Raw genomic sequence first — 22,859 nt, 5'->3', positions numbered from 1 at the left:
TCTGAATTTTCAGGAGGATCAATTCAAGCTCTGCCAGGTCCGAAAGTCAGAATTTTACAGTGGTTTTATGATAGAACTGGTGGATACCATCCATGCAAACCAAAAGGAAGGTCATTCATTCAGATTTCAACCTCTTTAGTCAATATCTTCTACTCACATATGAAAAACAAATCTTAGTTAGATGTGGGTGTCACTTTATCACAGAAGCACCATTATCTAGAAAAAGAAATGAGAAACCAATGGCATATCTGGGTGGAACATGTGGGTGAATGAGATGAAATTGGATTCACCGCATTCTAGGTATTGCTCTCTGAAAGAAAACAGGACATGAGGACACTAAGTGACATCACAGTAGGTAACAATTTGAACACGAGCATGTATTATTCTCTCAGGAAGTTAACAAAATTTCATGTAAAACTATAACTCCCTTAACTTCCATGTAAGAAGCTTATACATTTTCTCCTAGATAATATGATAACCTACAGTCAATTATAATCATAAAAATAATTAATGCAACAAGAAAGGGCGAGCCCTAGACGCTAAAAACAATGATTTGCATCAACTGAAACCCAAACAGTTTTGTCTTTTTCTTGCAAATATATACGGGGCCTGCTACTTTACTTATAATATGTTTAGGGTTGCATCACATATATATTTCCTAGAAATTAAGTGAGAACTACTTTGAGATCTTTCTCCCTTCTCCCTTATTCTTTTAAGGTAAAAGATCAGTATGTATTTATGAAATCAATTCAGCCACAAGCATGCATGATACACCGATAGAATCTAAACCCTGCTTTCATTTCAGTTTCAAATATAATGTTTTTATATTGTCTATCTCTAAAGGAAAATACTTCTAAGACAGCAAGCATTTCCTGGGTTTCCTAAAAAAAGAATTTTCACTCAATGCGTCTGCCGGGAGTCGAACCCGGGTCTATTGCTTGGAAGGCAATTATCCTAACCGTTGGACTACAAACGCTGATCCATTTCTTTTAATTTTTGGAGTTATTTGATTAATAATCAACTAAGTGATTCTAAACTTTCCACGTTCAGTTTTACAGAGACTGAAATATCATGTTTCAAAAGCATCCCATGTCTCAATATTTATTCGAGCTTCACTTTGATTGCTGCTAAAAAGAAATGACAAGTTGCCATTTAAAACTAATCAGCTCTATTACTTACTAGTATAACTGCATTTGGTCTTCAAAAAAGAAAACCCAGATAGGCACTTCCCTCTGCTGCAGTTAAAAGTTTATTAGCTATAGTTTTAATTTCTGCTGGTACTGAGTATTAAAAGCTTATCCTCATTAATGGAGTCCCTCTATTGTGGAGTCTGTACTTATCTCATTATCTCATCTAGTTAACGTTCTTTTCCTGGAGACCTGCTCTAGTTTGGTTTCGTAGTTGTAGTAGGGAGTCTAGGGAGGAAAGTGGCTTGTATTCAGATCTCTTCCAATAAATAACATCTGAGAGGTGGAAGCAACCATCAGTTAATTGTTGACAGACTCGCTTTCTCTCCTATAGTCTCTTACTCTCTCTCTTTCGATTTTAGTTTTTCAGTTCTTATATTTTGACATGTGATTGAGGATGGACACTGGTGTAATGGTAAAGTTGCTCAATCATGACCAACTTAACTGTTCATGGGTTTGAGTTTGGGAGCAGCCTCTCAGTAAAAGCAGCTGTAAGACTGCAAACATTATGACCCTCCTTAGACCCTGCAGTAGTAGGAGCTCCATGCGCTGGGTACAACATTATTTTTTATGGTTAAACAAATACAACAACTCAGTCTTGTCCAACTAGATGGGATTCAAAGCCTGAGACATGCAAGAAATCCAAGCATAATTGTCATGGCATCTAGTGACCAGGTCAGTGACCTAGAAGAAAGCTGAAACCAAGAAGGAGAACAAGGCACCTGGATACGTAGGTAATACCTTGACAACAATGAATTGAACTTTTCAAACATCTTCACTAGAACAGTCTAGTGATCAACTCCAGGGCAGCTCTCCTAAAATTCTAGCTAGACAGTGATTCTCTTTCTACTAGTCCATCTTTTGCATATATTTCTTGTCTGAAACTATTCTCATAGCTAAATCCTAGATCCATCTTAGGCTAATATGTCACTACTCCATTCATAGACCATAATACCCTTGGGCAACTGATCTGTTGTATTTCAATTGCAAGGATAACCGAATCCACTTTTTTTCTGCTCATACTTGTCCTGTTGTAAGCACATTTTCTACTCCTCCAATAGAAGTTGCTTTTAATTACCAAAAAGAATCAAGCAGGAAAATGAGGGAAAAAGCAGTTCTCATGCCCTTGAGAATATGAAACAACAGAAAGCTCTGCTAGGGTGTGTGGTTGTGAGGTTCTAATTGTACAATATCAGTGAAAAGAAATCAGAACCTGTGCATGTGTGGAGAAGAAGATGGGAAGAGAACTGGGGAACACACAGTTGAGATCAGAATACCCAAAACTGTGATTCCTATTCTTAAATCATTAGATATTATATTGAAGGCAGGCTTATGCATATGCATGATTACAAATAAGCCTACCAATTAGAAGTGTGTGACTAAAACACCCTTAGCCTGTGACATCTGACTAACAGTTATATTAGTGACGATGAAAAGAATACACAAAATTCTGTAGGGTAATATAATTCAAAGAAAGCATGTAAAAGGAAAACTTGTCATTGACATTTTGATAACAAATTTAAAATGCAATCCAACGATTAGTTCAATCATGATAATTGTTAAAGCAAACATGAAGAATAGAAAAGGAAGCAACGAGACATTGATTTAATATGATTCACACACCAAAATGATGTGCTACATCCATGGGCAAAGCTGTAAGATAACCCATCATGTGATGGAAGAAAATACAGCAGGGAACTCTCAAGAACACCCAGAGGTTGCTTTAAAAATTCTTCCCAGAAATCTTAACTCAATCCATTCTAGACAGTGTACAAAAGAAAGAGTGAGAATTTAAATTAAAAAAAAGTATATAACAGAGAAGAAGGAAGCGGTGTTTGGGAAGGTTTGGCTATAATTGAAATGCAAAGGATAAGACCTCAAAGTCTTGAAAGTACAAGATGACTATAAGGACCAGAAACTCAGTACTAGGATTGCTGATTGGTTCCAAGTTGATGGTAGAAACTCAATACTTTTGTTGTTGAATAATTACTTTCAATCCGTTTAGCTCAGTAACTTGTAAATACTACACTTACTACAGACCCAAAAAAAAATGCTACTTCACATCCTCAAAGATCCATAAAACCAAAATGGGAAAAAGAAAAAACTATTTCAGAAGACTTCATTTTAGACTGCTAGACAAACACTATATATTGGCAGGAAACTGCTGTTCTGTTTATACAACTATTTCAGAAGCCCTATACTGCTATATTTACTTGGCAGGGTACTATTCTACCGCTAGACCACTGGTGCAGGGATGGTGGCACTTAGCTTGATAAGTTTATCCATCTTTGACTCAATTCTAGAGGCAACGGTTAGATAACTTCCATTGCTTCAGAACCCAAAGCCTCCAAATTAGAGGGTTCATTCATCCATGTTCTAGGAAACCCGTTTCCTATTTACAGCAAAGCGTCTAGTGTTGATAGTCCTTGGTCATATAAAATCTGAATTGTTGAGAGGATCAGTTCCAGCTCTGCCAGGTTCTAAATTCAGATTTTAACAATAGTTTCAGTTGTAATGGTCTTATGATCGAACTGGTGGATACCATCCATTCAAACCACAAAGGTCACTCAGATTTCAACCTCTTAAGTCAATAGCTTCTTCCCACACATGGAGAAAGAAATCTTAGGAGCAAGATTGTTAGATGGGGTGTCACCGTGTCACTATCACAGAAGCAACATTACCCAGAAAAAAGAGAGAAACCAATGGCATATTTGGGTGGAACATGGGGGTACATGAGATGAAGTTGGGCTCACCTCATTCAGGGTATTGCTCTCCGAAAGAAAACAGGGCATGGGGACACTAAGAGGCATCACAGTTGTAACAATTTGAACATGAGCCGAAGTGCTACATGTGTATTATATTCTCTCAGGAAAGTGATGCAACAGAATTTCATGTAAAACCAAAACTCCCATTTAAAAAGCTTGCACATTTTCTCTTGGATCATTCGTTAACGTACAATCAATAATCATAACAGTAATTAAAACAACAAGAAAAGGTGTGACACAGAGGCTAAAAGCAATGATTTGTATCAACTAATACCCAAAGAGTTTTGTCCTTTTTGCAAATATATGCAGGGCCTCCAATTTTACTTACAATAGGTTTAGTGTTGCATCATATACATATATCTAGGAAATATCTATGTGATGCTTTCATTAAAATAAATATATATATTCACACACTAGAGTAGACGGTCTTTTGCGCGTTCGCCGGGAGTCAAACCCAGGTCTATTGCTTGGAAGGCAATTATCCTAACTGTTGGACTACAAACGCTGTCATGCTTGTTCAAGCTTTTGTAGTTCTTTTGGTTAACAAAATCAACCAAGTGAATCTAAACTTTCCACATCTAGTTTCACACACATTGAAATCTCATCAGGTTCAAAAGCGTTCCATGTCTCAATATTTATTCGAGCTTCACTTTGATTACTGTTAAAAAGAAATGACAGGTTGCCATTTAAAACTAGTCAGCTCTGTTACTTTCTAGTATAACTGCATTTGGTTTTTAAGAAAAAATCTAGATGGTTACTTCCCTCTGCTGCAGTTAAAAGTTTATTAGCTATAGTTTCTGCTGGTATTGAGTAGTAAAAGCTTATCCTCACTACTTTTCATGTTGTAAACACAATAGATGGAGTCCCTCATGTTGAGTACTTAAAGCATATCCTGACCACTTATCATCTCATCTCATTCTTCTCCTAGTTTCCTGCTCTAGTTCGGTTTCACAGTTGTAATAGGGTTCTACTGTTTTGGTTTATTCCTTAGTCTGGATAAGAAAATGGTTTGTACTGAAAACTTCTTCCTATAAATAACATCTGAGAGGGGAAACCATCAGTTGTCGATCTCTTTGGCAGCTTCACTTCCTATTCTATATTCCCTAATTCTTTCTTTTGTTGGCTTTCCATTTTTCAGTTATGATACTATAACACGTGATTGAGGAGGGGAATTGGTGCAATGGTAAAGTTGCTTCATTATGACGATCTTAACTTATCAAGAGTTTGAGTTTGGAAACAACTTCTCTCTAAAAGCAGGAGTAAGGCTGCATAAGTGTCACGAAGTCCATGGTGATATCCTACCAGTTGGCTACTGGCAATGGCTGTAGGCCACATTAAGGTTGTCTGATGGCCTTGGCTCTACCTAGACTCTGCAGTGGCAGGAGCTTCATGCATTGGGTACACATCTTTTATTATTAAACACATACAACAAAGCCTTGCCCAACTAAATGGGATTGGTTACATGGATGCCAGCCCTCCAATCTGCTTTATCCAAGGTCATACTGAATTCGAAGCCTGAGCCATGCATAGAAATCCAGGCATAGTTTCCATGGCGTCTAAGGCCAGGTCAGTGACCTAGAAGAAAGGTGAATTTGACAAAGTGAACAAAGGAACCCGGATACCTAGGTGCCACCTTGACAGCAATGAATTGAACTTTTCAAACATCTTCACTATAACAGGCTAGTGATCAATTCCAGTGCAGCTCTCCTATAATTCTAGCTGTACACTGATTCTTTTATACAAGTCTACAGTGCTTTTGATACTTTTAACTAATCCATTCTTTTATATATATTTCTTATCTGAAACTATTCTCATAGCTAAATCCTAGGCCCATCTCATGCTAATATGTCACATTTGTGGAGGAGAAGAAGAAGAAGAGAATAGACAGAGGAACATACTGTTGGGATCAGAATTCCCCAAACTCTAATCCCTATTCTTAATTATAAGATATTATGTGTGCTATTACAATTAAAGGCAGGCTTATGCATATGCATGATTACACATAAGCCTACCAATCAGAAATATGTGACTGAAAGAACCCTAGCTTGTGACACCTGGCTAACAGTAATATTAGCAATGACAAAAAGAATACTTAAAATTGTGTGGGGCCGGTAATATAATCAAAGAAAGCATGTCAAAAGGAAAACTTGTCATTGACATTTTGATGACAAATTTGAAATGCAATCCATCAATTATTTCAATCATGATAGTTGTTAAAGCAAACACCAAGCCCTTTCTTCTACTTCCCCTGTTCTCCTGCTCTGTTCCTGAGCTCTGTTCGGCTGCTTGCATATTGTTTGTGAAACTTTCAAAAGTCCGCCTGCTTGCATATTGTTTGTGAAACTTTCAAAAGTCTGCCTGCTCAGACCGCCTGCTCCGACCGTGTTCTGTTGTGGAGAGCCTGTCCTGCCGTGAACTTCTAAAGCTTATTGCCTTAGGGTTTTGTAGCGGCTGCTAAGGCTTAAGTCGGTGGTCCTCCGTCTCTGCATCTCTCTCCCCTCCTTCTTCTCTCTTCTGTAATAGCGTTGGGTGCTCTCCGCCTCCTTCCCTTCTCACTCTCTGATTCTTTGCTTCCATCTTCTCCCTGCTTCTCATCTCCTCTCTTTCCTGATTCTCCTTTCTTTTCCCTCTGCTTCTTCGATCTCTATTCCTCCCTATTTCTCTCTCTTGCTTCCATCTTCTCCTTGCTCCTCTCCTCCTTTCTGGCCGGAAAAAAAAAATTTGAGATTGGCCGTTCAAGGTTGTCTATGGATGCTGATGATTTCTGTCTTTTGTGGTCTGTCTAGCTTAGGGGGAAAGCCTTGAGGGCCACTGTTGAGGATCTCTCAAGTTCTATTTCATTCCCAATTATGGTCTCTTCTCCTTCCTCTTCTCTCCTCTTTCCCTCTCCCCTTTCTACTTTTGGTTTCAGTTTCTTCGTCGTGGGTTCTTGTCTTTAATGGCTTCTCTCGCGTCGGGGGAAGCCGTGAGGGCCATTATAGCTGCTTTCTCTGAATCTTCTTTGATCCAGTTGTTTCTTTCTCCTTCTCTTGCCCGCGCACCTTCCTATTTCATGGTTTCAATCTGTTCGTTGAGGATTCCAGCTTTTGATTGTCTCGCCAGCTTTGGGGGAAGCCACGAGGGCCATCATTGTTGAACTCTCCAAATTTTTTCCAACCCTGATTTGTTCTCTCCATTTTCTCTCATTTTCTCTCTTGTGTTGTTCCCAGCCCTTTCTCCCTTTGTTTCTCCTTCTCTTCCCTTCTTGTTTCTAGGATTCGCTTCAAGTATTCGAGAGTTTAGCCATTGATGGTCTTTCTGGATTTGGGGCAAAACCATGAGAGCTATCAATTTTGAACTCTCTATTTATTTTGGAGTCTAATCTGTTCTTTGTTCTTTATCCCATTCTTATGTTGCTACCTACCCTTGCAAATGCGATGCTGCTGCGTTGGTCCATGTGCAAAGTATGGCTATGGATCTCTTGTGCTATGTAACAAGTTTGCTATTATTTTGCCCTTAAATTCTTGCTTGGCTCATTGTCTCTTCGTTTGACCTTGGGCCTCTTTGCCTAAATTGTTGCTAGTTGCTTGGCTCAATGCCTCTTAGGTTGCTTGTTAGTTAAGGCATTTTCTTACTATGTCTGGCTTATCGGTTGCTTGTTGTTTGTGCTATTGTAATTTTTCTCTTTGGTAATGAATTATTTAATCATCCAAAAAAAAAAAAAAAAAAAGCAAACACCAAGAAAACATGAAGAAAAGATGAGACTGATTTAATATGATTCACACACTGACATGATGTGCTACATCCATGGACAGAGCTTTAACATAATCCATCATGTGATGGAAGAAAATACAGCAGAGAGCTCTCAAGAACACCCAAAGCTTGCTTTAAGAATTCTTCCCACAAACCCTAATTCAATGCATTGCAGACAGTCCTTAAAGAAAGAGTGAGAATTTTATATAACAGACAAAAAGCAAAGGTTGTTTGGGATGGGTATCAGGAAGGTTTGGCTATTACCAAAATGTAAAGGATTAGACCTCAAAGTCATATTGCACCTACAAGATGACTAGCAGGACCAGAAACTCAGTAGTAGGATTGCTGACTGGCTCCAAATTGATGGTAAAACTCAATGTTAGTGTTGTTGATTATTTACTTTCAACACTTTTAGCTCTTTTAACCTTTAAATACTACACCTTCTACTTACCCAAGAAAAATCCTACACTTACTTCTTTCTAGGCTACCTAGAACAGTTGCACAGGCTCTCACTGCAGTAGAATAGGCCAAAACCTGTCTTGGTTGGAAGATAAGCTGTGATACTAGAGTCTGCACTCGCGACACTTCACTTATTTACACTTCCAGCTGTTCTTGTTTTGAAACAGAAGACATGTTGTGGGCCTTGTGACCTGTTTTGATTCTCTATCCAATAAAAGTAAACACATTTCGTAGAAACACTTCTGAATTTTAAAACATATACACTTGCATTGCAACTCACTCACTAACTCCACATCCTCAAAGATCCATAAAACCAAAATGGGGAAAAAGTAAAAAACTATTTTGGAAGACTTCATTTTAAACAGCTACACAAACACCATATTTTGGCAGGACACTACTTTTCTGTTTATATCACTAGAAAATTGTTTATAAAAATTGAATAAGATACAAGCCCTATGCTCCTATATTTACTTGGTGTAGAGAAAAACAAAACAACAACACATGCACCAGCCGGGAATCGAACCCGGGTCTGTACCGTGGCAGGGTACTATTCTACCACTAGACCACTGGTGCAGAGATGATGGTGCTTGGCTAGATAAATTTACCCATTTGAACCCAATTGAGGAGGCAATGACTGACTAACTTTCAGTATTTCAGAACTCAAACCCAACAAATTTATAAAATTGCTTGGGTGCTGCGCAATAACTGTGCTGCGAACACCTTGAGATTGAGATCTCGACCAAGATTTCGATCTCGACCGTCCGTTTTTTAAAAAGTGTTTACACTTCGTCGAGCTCCCAAATTTAGAGGGTTTATTCATTCATGTTATGGGAAATCTGTTTCTATTCATTGCAAAGCTTCAAGTGTTGATAGCCCTTGGTCATATAAAATCTGAATTTTCAGGAGGATCACTTCAAGCTCTGCCAGGTCCGAAAGTCAGAATTTTACAGTGGTTTTATGATAGAACTGGTGGATACCATCCATGCAAACCAGAAGGAAGGTCATTCATTCAGATTTCAACCTCTTTAGTCAATCTCTTCTACTCACATATGAAAAAACAAATCTTAGGAGTAAGATTGTTAGATGGGAGTGTCACTTATTCACAGAAGCACCATTATCCAGAAAAAGAAATGAGAAACCGATGGCATATCTGGGTGGAACATGTGGGTGCATGAGATGAAATTGGATTCACCTCATTCTGGGTATTGCTCTCTGAAAGAAAACAGGACATGAGGACACTAAGTGACATCACAGTAGGTAACAATTTGAACACGAGCATGTATTATTCTCTCAGGAAGTTAATTGATGCAACAAAATTTCATGTAAAACTATGACTCCCTTAACTTCCATGTAAGAAGCTTACACATTTTCTCCTGGATCATATGATAACCTATAGACTACAGTCAATTTAATCATAAGAATAATTAAAGCAACAAGAAGGGGCGAGGCGTAGAGGCTAAAAGCAATGATTTCATCAGCTAAAACCCAAACTGTTGTCTTTTCTTGCAAATATATATATGGGGCCTGCTACTTTACTTATAATATGTTTAGGGTTGCATCACATATATATTTCCTAGAAATTAAGTGAGAACTACTTTGAGATCTTTCTCCCTTCTACCTTATTCTTATAAGGTAAAAGATCACTATGTATTTATGAAATCAATTCAGCCACAAGCATGATACATCCATAGAATCATTTCAGCTTCAAATATAATGCTTTTATATTGTCATCTCTAAAGAAAAATACTTTTAAGACAGCAAGCATTTCCTGGTTTCCTAAAAACAAATTTTTTATACCAAAAAAATAATAAAATTTTTTTTTTCTCTGCGTCTGCCGGGAGTCGAACCCGGGTCTATTGCTTGGAAGGCAATTATCCTAACCGTTGGACTACAAACGCTGATGCATTTTTTTTAATTTTTTGGAGTTATTTGATTATAATCAACTAAGTGATTCTAAACTTTCCACGTTCAGTTTCACAGAGACTGAAATATCATCTGTTTCAAAAGCATCCCATGTCTCAAAATTTATTCGAGCTTCACTTTGATTGCTGCTAAAAAGAAATGACAAGTTGTCATTTAAAACTAATCAGCTCTATTACTTACTAGTATAACTGCATTTGGTCTTAAAAAAAGAAAACCCAGATAGGCACTTCCCTCTACTGCAGTTAAAAGTTTATTAGCTATAGTTTTTATTTCTGCTGGTACTGAGTATTAAAAAGCTTATCCTCACTAATGGAGTCCCTCTATCGTGGAGTCTGTACTTATCTCATTATCTCATCTAGTTAACGTTCTTTTCCTGGAGACCTGCTCTAATTTGCGGTTTCGCAGTTGTAGTAGGGAGTCTAGGGAGGAAAGTGGCTTGTAATCAGATCTCTTCCAATAAATAACATCTGAGAGGTGGAAGCAACCATCAGTTAATTGTTGATCTCTTTGACAGACTCGCTTTCTCTCCTATAGTCTCTTACTCTCTCTCTTTCGATTTTTGTTTTTCAGTTCTTATAATTTGATGTGTGATTGAGGATGGACACTGGTGTAATGGTAAAGTTGCTCAATTATGACCAACTTAACTGTTCATGGGTTTTAGTTTGGGAGCAGCCTCTCTCTAAAAGCAGCTGAAAGGCTGCAAACATTATGACCCTCCTTAGACCCTGCAATGGTAGGAGCTCCATGCGCTGGGTACAACCTTTTTTTCTTATGGTTAAACACATACAACAACTCAGTCTTGTCCAACTAGATGGGATTCAAAGCCTGAGACATGCAAGAAATCCAAGCATAGTTGTCATGGCATCTAGTGACCAGGTCAGTAACCTAGAAGAAAGCTGAAACCAAGAAGGAGAACAAGGCACCTGGATACCTAGGTAACACCTTGACAACAGTAAATTGAACTTTTCAAACATCTTCACTAGAACAGTCTAGTGATCAACTCCAGGGCAGCTCTCCTAAAATTCTAGCTAGACAGTGATTCTCTTTCTACTAGTCCATCTTTTGCATATATTTCTTGTCTGAAACTATTCTCATAGCTAAATCCTAGATCCATCTTAAGCTAATGTGTCACTACTCCATTCATAGACCATGATACCCTTGGGCACCTGGTCTGTTGTATTTCAATTGTAAGGATAACTGAATCCACTTTTTTTTCTGGTCATACTTGTCCTGTTGTAAGCACATTTTCTACTCCTCCAATAGAAGTTGCTTTTAATTAACAAAAAGAATCAAGCAGGAAAAGAGGAAAAAAGCAGTTCTCATGCCCATGAGAATATGAAACAACAGAAAGCTCTGCTAGGGTGTCTGGTTGTGAGGTTCTAATTGTACAATATCAGTGAAAAGAAATCAGAACCTGTGCATGTGTGGAGAAGAAGATGAGAAGAGAACTGGGGAACACACAGTTTGGATCAGAATACCCAAAACTGTGATTCCTATTCTTAAATCATTAGATATTATATTAAAGGCAGGCTTATGCATATGCATGATTACAAATAAGCCTACCAATTAGAAGTGTGTGACTAAAACACCCTTAGCCTGTAACATCTGTCTAACAGTAATATTAGTGATGATGAAAAGAATACTCAAAATTCTGTAGGGTAACATAATTCAAAGAAAGCATGTAAAAGGAAAACTTGTCATTGACATTGTGATGACAAATTTGAAATGCAATCCAACGATTAGTTCAATCATGATAATTGTTAAAGCAAACATGAAGAATAGAAAAGGAAGCAACGAGACATTGATTTAATATGATTCACACACCAAAATGATGTGCTACATCCATGGGCAAAGCTGTAAGATAACCCATCATGTGATGGAAGAAAATACAGCAGGGAGCTCTCAAGAACACCCAAAGCTTGATTTAAGAATTCTTCCCACGAACCCTAACTCAATGCATTCTGGACAGTCCATAAAGAAAGAGTGAGAATTTTATATAACAGACAAAAAGCAAAGGTTGTTTGGGATGGGTATCAGGAAGGTTTGGCTATAACCAAAATGCAAAAAGATTAGACCTCAAAGTCATTTTGGACCTACAAGATGAATAGCAGGACCAGAGATTCAGTAGTAGGATTGCTGATTGGCTCCAAATTGATGGTAGAAACTCAATGTTGGTGTTGTTGATTATTTACTTTCAATGCTTTTAGATCTTTTAACCTTTAAATACTACACCTTCTACTTACCCAAGAAAAATACTACACTTAATTCTTCCTAGGCTACCTAGGATAGCTGCGCAGGCTCTCACTGCAGTTGAATAGGCCAAAACCTATCTTGGTTGGAAGATAAGCTGTGATACTAGAGTCTGCACTTGCGACACTACACTTATTTACACTTCCAGCTCTTCTTGTTTTGAAACAGAAGACATGTTGTGGGCTATGTGGCCTGTTTTGATTCTCTATCTAAAACAAGGAAACACATTTCATAGAAACACTTCTGAATTTTATAACATTTACACTTGCATTGCAATTTACTCACTAACTCATCCTCAAAGATCCATAAAACCAAAACGGGAAAAAAAGAAAAAAACTATTTCTGAAGACTTCATTTTAAACAGCTACCACAAACACCATATTTGGCAGGACACTACTTTTCTGTTTATATAACTAGAAAATTGTTTATAAAAGTAGAATAAGATGTAAATAAGCCCTATGCTACTTCCTATATTTACTTGGTGTAGAGAAAAATAAAAGAACAAAACATGCACCAGCCGGGAATCGAACCCGGGTCTGTACCGTGGCAGGGTACTATTCTACCACTAGACCACTGGTGCAGGGATGGTGACACTTAGCTTGATAAATTTAGTTAGTCGAAAGCTTACTACGTGTACCTCTACACTTTTCATGTTACTTCCTTTTTGTGTGGAACTGGTGTTCTTGAGCCACACTTGCCATACCATTCAGAAAGCAGGAAGAATTGGAAGCATCAATCTACATGGTAGTCAAGTACTCTACTACTTTTGACCTTTTATATTAGAAAAGTTACTGACATTGAGATCCATCAGCATCTCTTTCTCACTTCTTTCTCCTATCCATCCCTATAGTACCTCTGGAAAAATCAATCAGCCAACTTAGTTCTCCATAATCATTCCTCTGTATTAACATGAAATCATGTGATCCCATTGCTCATATCATTCCTGTGCATATGTTAGATGAAAATGCACACTTCTTTATTGGTTGATTAATAATGAATTTTATTAGCTTTTACTGATGCACCCCCAAGAATGCAAGTGTGCACCCTAGAAACATTTAACAACATTTTGTTCCAGAAGAGGATGGGGGCTGTTTTGTTAAGTGATTTGTTCAAGCTCTCCCAGGAATTTTTTTCTTATGAAAAGTATGAGGCGATCTTCAAAACGAATGAGAATATTGGTATGGTAATATAAGTACAGCAATGAAAGCATATTGTAAATGATAGATCATCAGGTAATAACTGGCAGGCCACATTTGATATTCTGCACTTACAAGCTGAAAACAAACAGAATGCCATTCACCCATAATAATAATAATAATAAAAGACAAAAACAAACAAACAAAGTTCATTGATATGCAGACCAAAGAAGACAGAAAGATAATTAGAAATATGTAGTTGAATAAAACCATAAAACTCAAACATCTCCCCCTCCACCCACACAAAATAACCAGTCTCCCCCCCCCCCCCCCCCCCCAAAAAAAAAAAAAAAAAAAAAAAGGGAAAAAAACATGATTGATAAAGCAAGTCTCTTCAAAAAAATGTCTTAGTGCTTATGAGTTTATTAATTACACTAACCAAAACAATTCCATGAAAGAAACCAGAGCTCCAAGATTAACGTCAAACAAGATTATACTACCAAGTCAAGTTCCTAACAGTATGAAACTAGGAAAGGAAAAACACGACTGATAATGAAGGTTAATATCACCACATAAATAATTACTCCATTCTGCAGAACTATATGACAAAGAACAAAGAGAGTAGAAAATAAATATAAGTCAAATGCCCCCTCTAAAGATAGACGCGCTATTTGTCACATCCACCCAGCCGGTACCCTACCTGGCATACCCAGGTTTTGTGATCCACAGTCCAAGGACAGAAGCGTCAATAGGACACTCCTAAACCCAGTTTATACCTAAGCAATCACATGCTTATTTCCATCATATCATATATCAGCGATACATCATCATATTGAAAAATATGTCATAACGTCACATGATTAAGTGTATAAGTAAATGACAAGAATAAATAGACATGATAAACAAAGTAATTAAGTATGGTTCTACTGTCATAAGGTAACTATAGTAGTCATATGATGTCTAAAATCAACTAATAAACTAAGCCTACTAAGTTGCCAACAATAGTGTAAAAGTCATACAGTCTATGATATATGGCGATAACCGTCCTTACCTTAAGCTGTGATGATGATGATCCAAAAGTCACAAAAGAATGATCCAATGATGGTATTAAGACCCTAGACAAACATAAATGAAAGATTAGAGAAGAAATCGGGAAAGTCGGAGGTCAAACGGGTCAAAACGGGTCAAAACACAGTTCAGCAGCATGCTTGGTCGATGCTCCAATGTCGATGGGATCGACCAAGCAAGATCAACCAAGGACAATCTCGGGCTGCATAGTGTATTTTGGTGATTCAGTCCGAAATCGGTCTTTTGGGGCTCAAATGGATCCGAAACTTGGAGGGATGATTAATAACAGTATAAGAACACATCTAAGCAAGTAATCAACATCATCTAATGGTTTAATTAAAAAGCCCCAAATCGAAATACTAAGTTCTAGAGACAAGGATCATAGCATAAATGAGAAATCAATATAATTGAAAGGGAAGTTAGGGAATTAGTTGGGGAATGGGTTAGGAACAAGATTACAATCATTTACAAGCTATTAATTAGGCTAATCATACTCCACATTTCAGTTTAGGACAAGAAATCAAGTTGCTAAGCAAGTAATCATGGTAAGGCATATACAATGATTATAATGAAAGTGAGGTATAGCAAGAATGAAGGGAAAACAATGTAAATAGGAGGAGACACTCATGACAAGGTGTTTGCAAGGTTGCAGCACCTTGGCCATGGTCTCAACAGTAAGAATAAGAAGAGGAGTGAGTAGGATAGAGAGCAAGAGAGAGAGTCATACCTTAGGAGTTGATAATGGAGGCAAGAGAGAGTGATTTGCAATGATTAGAGTAGAATATCCTTCACCAATATCAAGGAGGAGCTTTGGGGAACCTTCTCCACGTTCTCAGGTGTTGCAATGATTAGAATAGGGTTCAAAACACGAGGCTAGCATAAATAGGGGGTGGAATATTCCAAGGGAATCATTAACTTGAATCTGGGCAGCCTTAGTTGATGGGATCGACCAAGCATAGTTCAGCAGAAAAATCAGCAATAGTTCAGCAACTTCGTACAGGGATTCGGAGGGTTATACGGGGTCAAATTGAGTGGGGTTTTCTTCTACAAGTCAATCAAGAAGTTTAGTTTCGGGAAATACCTTCGAATTGTGCACGGGAGTTCATTAGGTACTTCAACTAGTTTACCCCTCTTTGATGCGCAGATTTTCATTAAACACTGACAATGTACTCAAGTAAGGGGCATCATCGTCAATGTCCATGGGCTTGGACTCCGACACTAAATCATCAACCAGTAGGGTCCACAAGTCTCTTCTATCACCGCTTCAGGTCTTCGGACCTACAAACATCAAGGGTTCCGGGTTAGGGTAAGGATAGGGCTGGATTTCACACTATTAGCTTCATAAAGAGAGCACAAAGGATGAAAATAATAAAGATGCAGCAGCAAGGAATGTTGCCAGGACCAGAAATCTGCAGGTGGAAAATCAACAATATCATTTGTACAAGGACGCTCCATGCAATGCACAGCACCAAACAAAAAACAGCAAAGAAAATAGTAGTGCCTCTAACAAGAAGTTTGTAACAGGATTTTAGAAACAACTCAATAGACTAAATCTAAATCCATATAGATGACATCATTGTAAGTCCACATGTCATGAGAACCCAAATAAAATATTAACAACTTACTCTAACCATGCAGAACACCTTTGGAGTCATCCCATGCAAAAGGCCAATATTTCCACCCAAAGCAGGGAGAAGAGAACTGTCCGCCAACAGCATAATCCTGAAATAAGCCAGCTTGAAGAAGGGGGATATCATGTAATCAAACAGCAAAGCCTTGCAAGTCATTGTATTCTTCACTTACAAATAATTAAATACAATTTAGAAATAGAGAGCTGCAAGACATCCCTGAAAAATAAGAGCTTCAATTGTGACTTGACCATGAAGAATATTGCTGCCATTCCTCTCCATCAGAAATGTAATAACTTGGTACAAGGAAGAGGAACAACTTGAACTTGGTAAAAGATAGCAGTCAAGACAGAAAATACAAAACATAAATTGGTTAAACAGATATAAAAGGATTATAAAAAGGAGCCAAAAAATACAGTCTGACAATTTTGCACCACATAGCTGCACCAGATATACAGGAATTTTGTTAAACTTGGCATTTATTTTAATAGAAATATGAGCTTTGGATTTCTATATAGCTATTTCAGATATAATTTGCATCATGACACATCACTTATAGAGTATTCTTCCATTGTAACTTGGAAATTATGCAACAGTAGCACATACATATGATTCTTTTAAGTAGCCCTCCAAGAACAGCAATAGGTCCCACAACCTTAAACTGAACCAATAATTAGGGTTAGATTGACTTCTCCCAAAAAATGAAAGAAAAGAAAACAAAAAGGGAGCAAAAAATGCACTACAATTTAGATTCAGATTTTCCAATCACTAAAAAGCCATATCCTATGCAACTAAAATGTTTGCTTGGCTCTGGTAACATTTTCTTCCCCTTCCATATACAAAACCAGAGGAACAATAAAATGAAAACAGATTCAAGGAAAAAATGGACAAAAATAGAAATGAAGTATAATGTAACCCTAACCTTGAGGTTGATCACTATCATAGAATTCCTTTGCAAGCACCATCTCAAAGATCTTGGTGATGCTCCCCTCCTCTGAATCAGGAGGTGAGGCATCCACAGTCGAGACAAACACGCTTATGTAACCTGAATCATTCATAAGCATTTTCTCAATTTAGATTTGAGGAAAGGTTAGAAGTAAGAACACACTTGAGGGGGAACAGCGGATCAAATCTGGCCTACCGTCCTTGATGCAAATTGGGTCAAATTGGTTAGAATCAGTCCTAAGAAACCAAAATTCGACTTCAAAATGCAAAAAAAAAAATAGAGATTTTAAATGCTTTACACATTAATTGGCCATGACAAATCAGCAAGAATCAGGGTCAATCGCGGCCAATGCTAGCATAGAGCACCATGAAGACCCTTCTGGGATTGATACAGTCACAGAGTAATTGTGTTGTAGTGTTTTAATAGACTGCTCATTGACTTCAATGTGAATCAAAAGAGAGCTGCAGATCAAATTCCAAAAGTGTCTTAGTTTCTCCTTTTTTAAGCCCAGGCTAACCATTAAGGATAAGGAAACCAATTATCCTCACATTTGGAACCAATACATCACTCCTTTCTCAGTAACACCGCTTCTTAAAATCATAGTTTCAGATGTAATGCAACAGGCTGATTGAACATTTGAATCCCATATCTGCATTCATATCTGGGAATTTACATGAACAACCATGTGATACTCTTTGCGTTCAAATGGATGGATTACAATGTGATAAAATTACAGTAATTCATGAAATTTCCCAGTGCCTTGTTGCAATCTGCCTCTGCCACAGCGTCTCAAACATCTGCATCACAACCACGTACCAAGTCAGTATATTAGTCCACAACTAGCAGAAAAGGAAAGGCAAAGAACTCACATCAATGAGCATCTCCTCTATAACTACACCTGTGCTCTTGTCAATGTTTTTCAGGGTCATTACTTCACCAGCCCCAGCAACCATGTTGATCACAATTCCATCTGCACAAATTTATTCAGTTAGTCCAAAGGAATACCACCTACCCAACTCAGGTCTGTTGTTGCTAGGAAGAGAAAAACGTGCTGCCAAACAGGCTGATATACGGCTGAAATGCAATCATGACAGTTTCTCATACGGAAGATGTGTAGAGATAATCCAATAAGCTTGGAAGTATTAATGCAAGTAAAATATACATATAAAACATGGAATATATAATCTGCATTGAACCTAGAGAAGCTTTACTTTTTAGTTGGTAAGTCATGATTTATCAAAACATGAGCACAACTAGATGACTCCCCCAAAGATACATGAGGTAAGCATGCCTCTGTTACAACAATCATATACAACTCATGCTCTTCATTTCCAGTTTCATGGTATACTTCCCCATTAGCATGAAGCTTGTGGCTCAATTTCACGGTTGCTTTACCGAATTTGTCCAATTTCAGCATGCGTTCAGCTTCAGCCAAGTCACTGTACTATAATGTGAAAAGAAAATATTAAAATACAGGCCAGACAATTATTCAAGAGCAAGGAAGGAGTTATGCTGGATAAGATCAAGTTGCCAGACCATATTTATCAGATCAGAACCATTAGCCCCACAAGGAAACATTTAAAGAACAAAATGCAACATCTGAACGAACTAAACATCTAAAGCTACATAAAAATTCTAGGGTACCAAAGGCAAAGGAAATTATAATTAAAGCTTAAAGTAAACTGGAAAACAGACTGGATAGTCTAGAAAGATGGGATACTTTCTTTTAACCACAAGCTCAAGTAGGTCATTCCAATGGCCTGAAAATTAGGTAGCTAAATGAAGGCACAGGTGGAAGTAAAATGAAGCGAAGTGGATTCTGGTTGACATAACTTGAAACCCTAAAACCATATAGATTCAAACCACTCACATGGTTGCATGGGCAGGCCAAGTAACCTCTGTGGTTCAGAATCTAGCAAAAAGAGAAAACCCAAAAAGTTGCAGAATTTACTTGTAAATGCATCTGTAGACTAACATTTATGAGTATTCGTGTAAACCCAAGTTGGGACCAGTCAAAATTTAGTAGAGTTTATCACCAAAACGCTTTTAACAGTCAAACTCGTTGCATACCAGAGAATACAAGGAAATACTTGTCTAACTTGATCTTCGGAGGTTTACTCGACCAACCCGGTCGAGCACATTCTTGCAGGAACATCTGATTATCTAGACTGAGTATGATTTTGCAGCAACAGGCGGCATTGTTGGGCCAAACAGAAAAGCTCCTCTGAGGAGAGAGACATTGAGGTCTTCAAGAGAGTGCCTCACTGCTAATAAAGCACTGAATCTATTCATCTTTGATTCACCTTCTCCTTTAAATGTTAGTTTACACCCGCCCCCAATATTAGTCCTTCATCATAAGTTTTCGCGGCTACAATCACCATCAACGAGAAAGAATCTTCCATTGTGGAAGAGGAGGTACTCATGAGAAAAGAAACAGAGAATGAAATATTTACTAATACTTCCCTAATATATATGAGTTAAAGCATTAATCTCAACGAAATCATTAAAAGATTCCCAGTGTATTTTAAGATGCGAGTCAAGTTCTTAACAAAACCAAAAAATCAACAAATTCTTGGAGAAATATAAAAACCAAAACAGTTGTGTTTCGTTTTGTTTAACACTTCAATAAACGAAGAGATTCTAAAAAACAAAAATACCCAGAACTATCGAAAGATTCTTTCATCTTCCATCACCACCGACACCGACACCCCTGCTGCTGCCGGTCTCTTCCCTACCGTTAAGCCCTTCTGGCAAAGTTTTTGAAGGTGGAGTCGTCATTGTCGGAGGTCTACGTGGAGTTTTTTTTTTTGGAATGTCCGGCACCGGTGTCTTTGGAGTGAGCAGGGAGTTTTGTTTGTAAATTTGAAAACATTAACTGAAGTTTTGTAAAATAAAAAAAACTTATATTTCAATTTAACCCATTGGTAAAAATAGGGGTGTAAATAGATAATCGAAATCCGCTTCGGCATTCGTCAAGGGGTATCCCTATTTGTCTAATTACTAATAGGATGCTGATATGATGTACCCCTTGCTTATCGATTATTATCCGTCTGATTAAGTTACTTATTTAGATTTATTATTCTTATTTTTATAATTTTTTTTAATAGTGATATGTGACTATTCTTTTATATTTTCTACTAAAATAGCTATCAAAGTTGTTAAATTCTTAAATTTCAAACTAGTCCTCACAAATAAAAGGGTAAAGATGTAAACAGGTAGTCGAAAATTTGTATTCAATCTGTATTCATGCTCATTTAGAAGAATCTAGGTAAGAAAATAAATATCCGATTATCATCCGAATCCGACAGAATCTGTCCAAAAACCGATAGGATATTATTCGAATCCGTCTGAATATAATAGGATGCGGATATGGTATTACCACTCTTCGATCCGAATCCGGTTCGTTTACACCCGTAGGTAAAATGGACATTTTAATTTCAAAATTAACTGAAAAGGACTTTAGGTGACTTGTAATTTCTCAAATTGACTAGTGTGGGCAACATGTAATTTCGACCACCTAAGTGGGCAGACTAGAGTTTAGGTCCAACTTAAGTGGACAACATGAAAAAACTCTTCATTTTATCTTGGAGATGTAAATTCATTATTGATTTGGATGGTAGAATTAATACATGTAGAACCCTTAAGGCGGGTATCTTTAATGCGGCTCAAGCCTATCATATAATAGTTTGTTGATTCAAGATATACTGATGGTTTCAATCTTTGTTTCAACTTTTACAAGCAAATTTGTACATAAGTTGCTGTACAATTTCCCAGTCCATCCCAAACCAATAATCCAACCAAGTTCATGCCCTCTACCAAGAAAGTCCAAATCATTTGGAGGGCTTGACTCATATCCTCAAGAGAATATAAAGATGGATTGGGACACCAACCTAATGAAGAATACTTGAACCCTTCGTAGGAGCACTCCCATGAGGATGAAGCTCGGGAAAGAGCATTACTGGGGAACATCTAGAGCCATTACTGGAAGGGGCTCGAATATCTAACACAACATCCACTTTATACGAGATTCTCGATGCCATATCAGTGTGAATGACACGTCAAATAAAGAATTTGCTATACTATTATGGTAGTTGAATATCAGACTGAGACCTATGCCAATTAGAGTCCGATGTGTTAGGCTAAAACAAGATCAATACCAACGTGGAAGATCCAATGGACTTTCTACCACATGTTACTCTATATAAACCCTCTATCTACCTCAGTAGAAGGTACTAAATACAACTAAACTAACTCGCTACAATTTACTTTTGCTTGCTTTTTGCTCTTTCGTTTTTGTAACTTCTCAATTCTAAGCACTTAATCCCTCGTTTAGTGGGGATGGTGTTGCTTTATTAGTCTAACTTGACTATCGAGGGTGGCTACCTGACCACCATAGTTAGCTTGCTCTCACTATTTGTTTTTGTAAATAGGTTATAAATCCCTGAGGTTCGACTGAGGTTCATCGAGAAGGTTAGATTTGAATGTGACACAAGCAGATACTTAATTTTTAGCTTATCATTTTCCTTGAAGTACATGTGATCTTCTATCATCAAACATAACAAAACCGTTTAATTAATTTAGTTAATTATGGGTTAGACACCTATCTTAAGCTAATATGTCACTACTCCATCCTATAATACCCTTGTGCACCCTTGTAACCTGTAAATACTACGTGTACTTCTTCCTAGGCCTGCTAGAACAGCTGCAAAGGCTATCACTACAGTTGAATAGGCCTAAACCTGCCTTGGTTGGAACATAAGCTATGATACTATAGTTCGCACTGTTTAACAAAACTCATGGACTAAGATTACAAAGAACAATTAATCATGAAGAGGAAATGTGCACTAATTTCATGTTTCCATCTAACATGGCCCTCCTAGCAAGCTCATCAACTACTGTATTAGCTAACGAGAAATATGAGAAAAAACACAAAATTGAAGCTGAGACTGTAACATAAAGATATCATCCAAAATGGGTTGAAGAAAAAGATGAGCTAAGTAAGCATTTCTACTCAATGGACCAATCACCTCCATGCAATCAAGACTTCAAAATGATCTTATCCAACCCTTTCAGAATAACCTCTTGTAAAGCTCTTCATATAGAAAGAGCTTCCCCTTCTCTTGCACTGAAAAAAAGTTGCCTTCTCTGCTATAACAAAAATAGGGCAGCTAAGTTCATTCCTACATATCACTCCAATGCCACCAATTGACTCTCCTTTTTTCCAAGAAACATCACAGTTTACCTTAAGCCATTGTTGCCCAGGAGGAACCCAATTTTGCTACCGTGGTGAGTGAACATACTATTGAGTACTGTTGGGCTTTCTTACTTAAGATCTCACATACTCCTCAATTGCCTTTTATGCTCTATGTAAATGTCAATTGGGTCTTCATTTTTCCCAGAAAAAAACCAGATTATTTCTTGCCAGCCAAATATTCCAAGCTATGAAACCAGCCATGCTTTTCAAATCTGATAATTTTTCTTTACCCATATGTTTCCAATCTGCCCAAGATTCTACCAAATGCCTTAGCCCAAAGTCTTGGTCTTCAAGGAAACGTAGCAATAGAAAACTACCATACCAAATTACCTGTGCAAAAGGGCAATGTAGTAGGATGTGCTCTAGGGTTTCCACAAGATGATTGCACCGAGGATAAGAAGAGCTGAGAGAGAGAGTTTCCTTATAGTTAGGCTTTCTCCTGAAACTATACCTCCATCACAAGCCCTCCACAAGAACATTTTAACTTTTGGCAATATCTTTAAATTCCAGA

At 37.6% G+C, this 22,859-nt stretch overlaps 1 protein-coding gene and 4 non-coding genes across 5 annotated transcripts; all 5 read right to left on the bottom strand.

Moving 5' to 3' along the window:
• Positions 1-904: 904 nt before the first annotated feature.
• TRNAG-UCC (transfer RNA glycine (anticodon UCC)) lies at positions 905-976 on the bottom strand. The gene has a single exon. It is a non-coding gene; the product is annotated as a tRNA-Gly (tRNA).
• Positions 977-8,645: 7,669 nt separating this feature from the next.
• Positions 8,646-8,716, bottom strand: TRNAG-GCC (transfer RNA glycine (anticodon GCC)). The gene has a single exon. It is a non-coding gene; the product is annotated as a tRNA-Gly (tRNA).
• A 1,253-nt stretch (positions 8,717-9,969) lies between these two features.
• TRNAG-UCC (transfer RNA glycine (anticodon UCC)) lies at positions 9,970-10,041 on the bottom strand. The gene has a single exon. It is a non-coding gene; the product is annotated as a tRNA-Gly (tRNA).
• A 2,784-nt stretch (positions 10,042-12,825) lies between these two features.
• TRNAG-GCC (transfer RNA glycine (anticodon GCC)) lies at positions 12,826-12,896 on the bottom strand. The gene has a single exon. It is a non-coding gene; the product is annotated as a tRNA-Gly (tRNA).
• A 4,938-nt stretch (positions 12,897-17,834) lies between these two features.
• LOC149030264 (uncharacterized) lies at positions 17,835-19,872 on the bottom strand. The gene is made up of 5 exons (XM_089144858.1): positions 19,795-19,872; positions 18,306-18,538; positions 18,107-18,168; positions 17,964-18,064; positions 17,835-17,891 (listed from the first exon to the last, which is right to left on the bottom strand). Exons 1-5 carry the CDS (start codon positions 19,870-19,872, stop codon positions 17,835-17,837), a joined length of 531 nt encoding a protein of 176 aa, XP_089000984.1.
• Positions 19,873-22,859: the final 2,987 nt, after the last annotated feature.

Source organism: Hakea prostrata, chromosome 1 (genome assembly GCF_041222555.1).
Source record: "Hakea prostrata isolate BN-2017 chromosome 1, UWA_Hpros_2, whole genome shotgun sequence".
Lineage (NCBI taxonomy): Eukaryota > Viridiplantae > Streptophyta > Magnoliopsida > Proteales > Proteaceae > Hakea > Hakea prostrata.
The sequence above is the reverse complement of the archived record's forward strand: the minus strand, read 5'-3'. Positions and strand labels throughout refer to the sequence as shown.

What these genes read in the sequence shown, in the direction of transcription:
- LOC149030264 (XM_089144858.1), bottom strand. Translation starts at nt 19,872, where the DNA reads ATGACGACTCCACCTTCAAAAACTTTGCCAGAAGGGCTTAACGGTAGG. An exon ending in CATGACTTACCAACTAAAAA is followed by an intron (nt 18,169 to 18,305) that starts GTAAAGCTTCTC and finishes ATTGCATTTCAG; the next exon opens with CCGTATATCAGCCTGTTTGG. An exon ending in TAGAGGAGATGCTCATTGAT is followed by an intron (nt 17,892 to 17,963) that starts GTGAGTTCTTTG and finishes GTTGTGATGCAG; the next exon opens with ATGTTTGAGACGCTGTGGCA.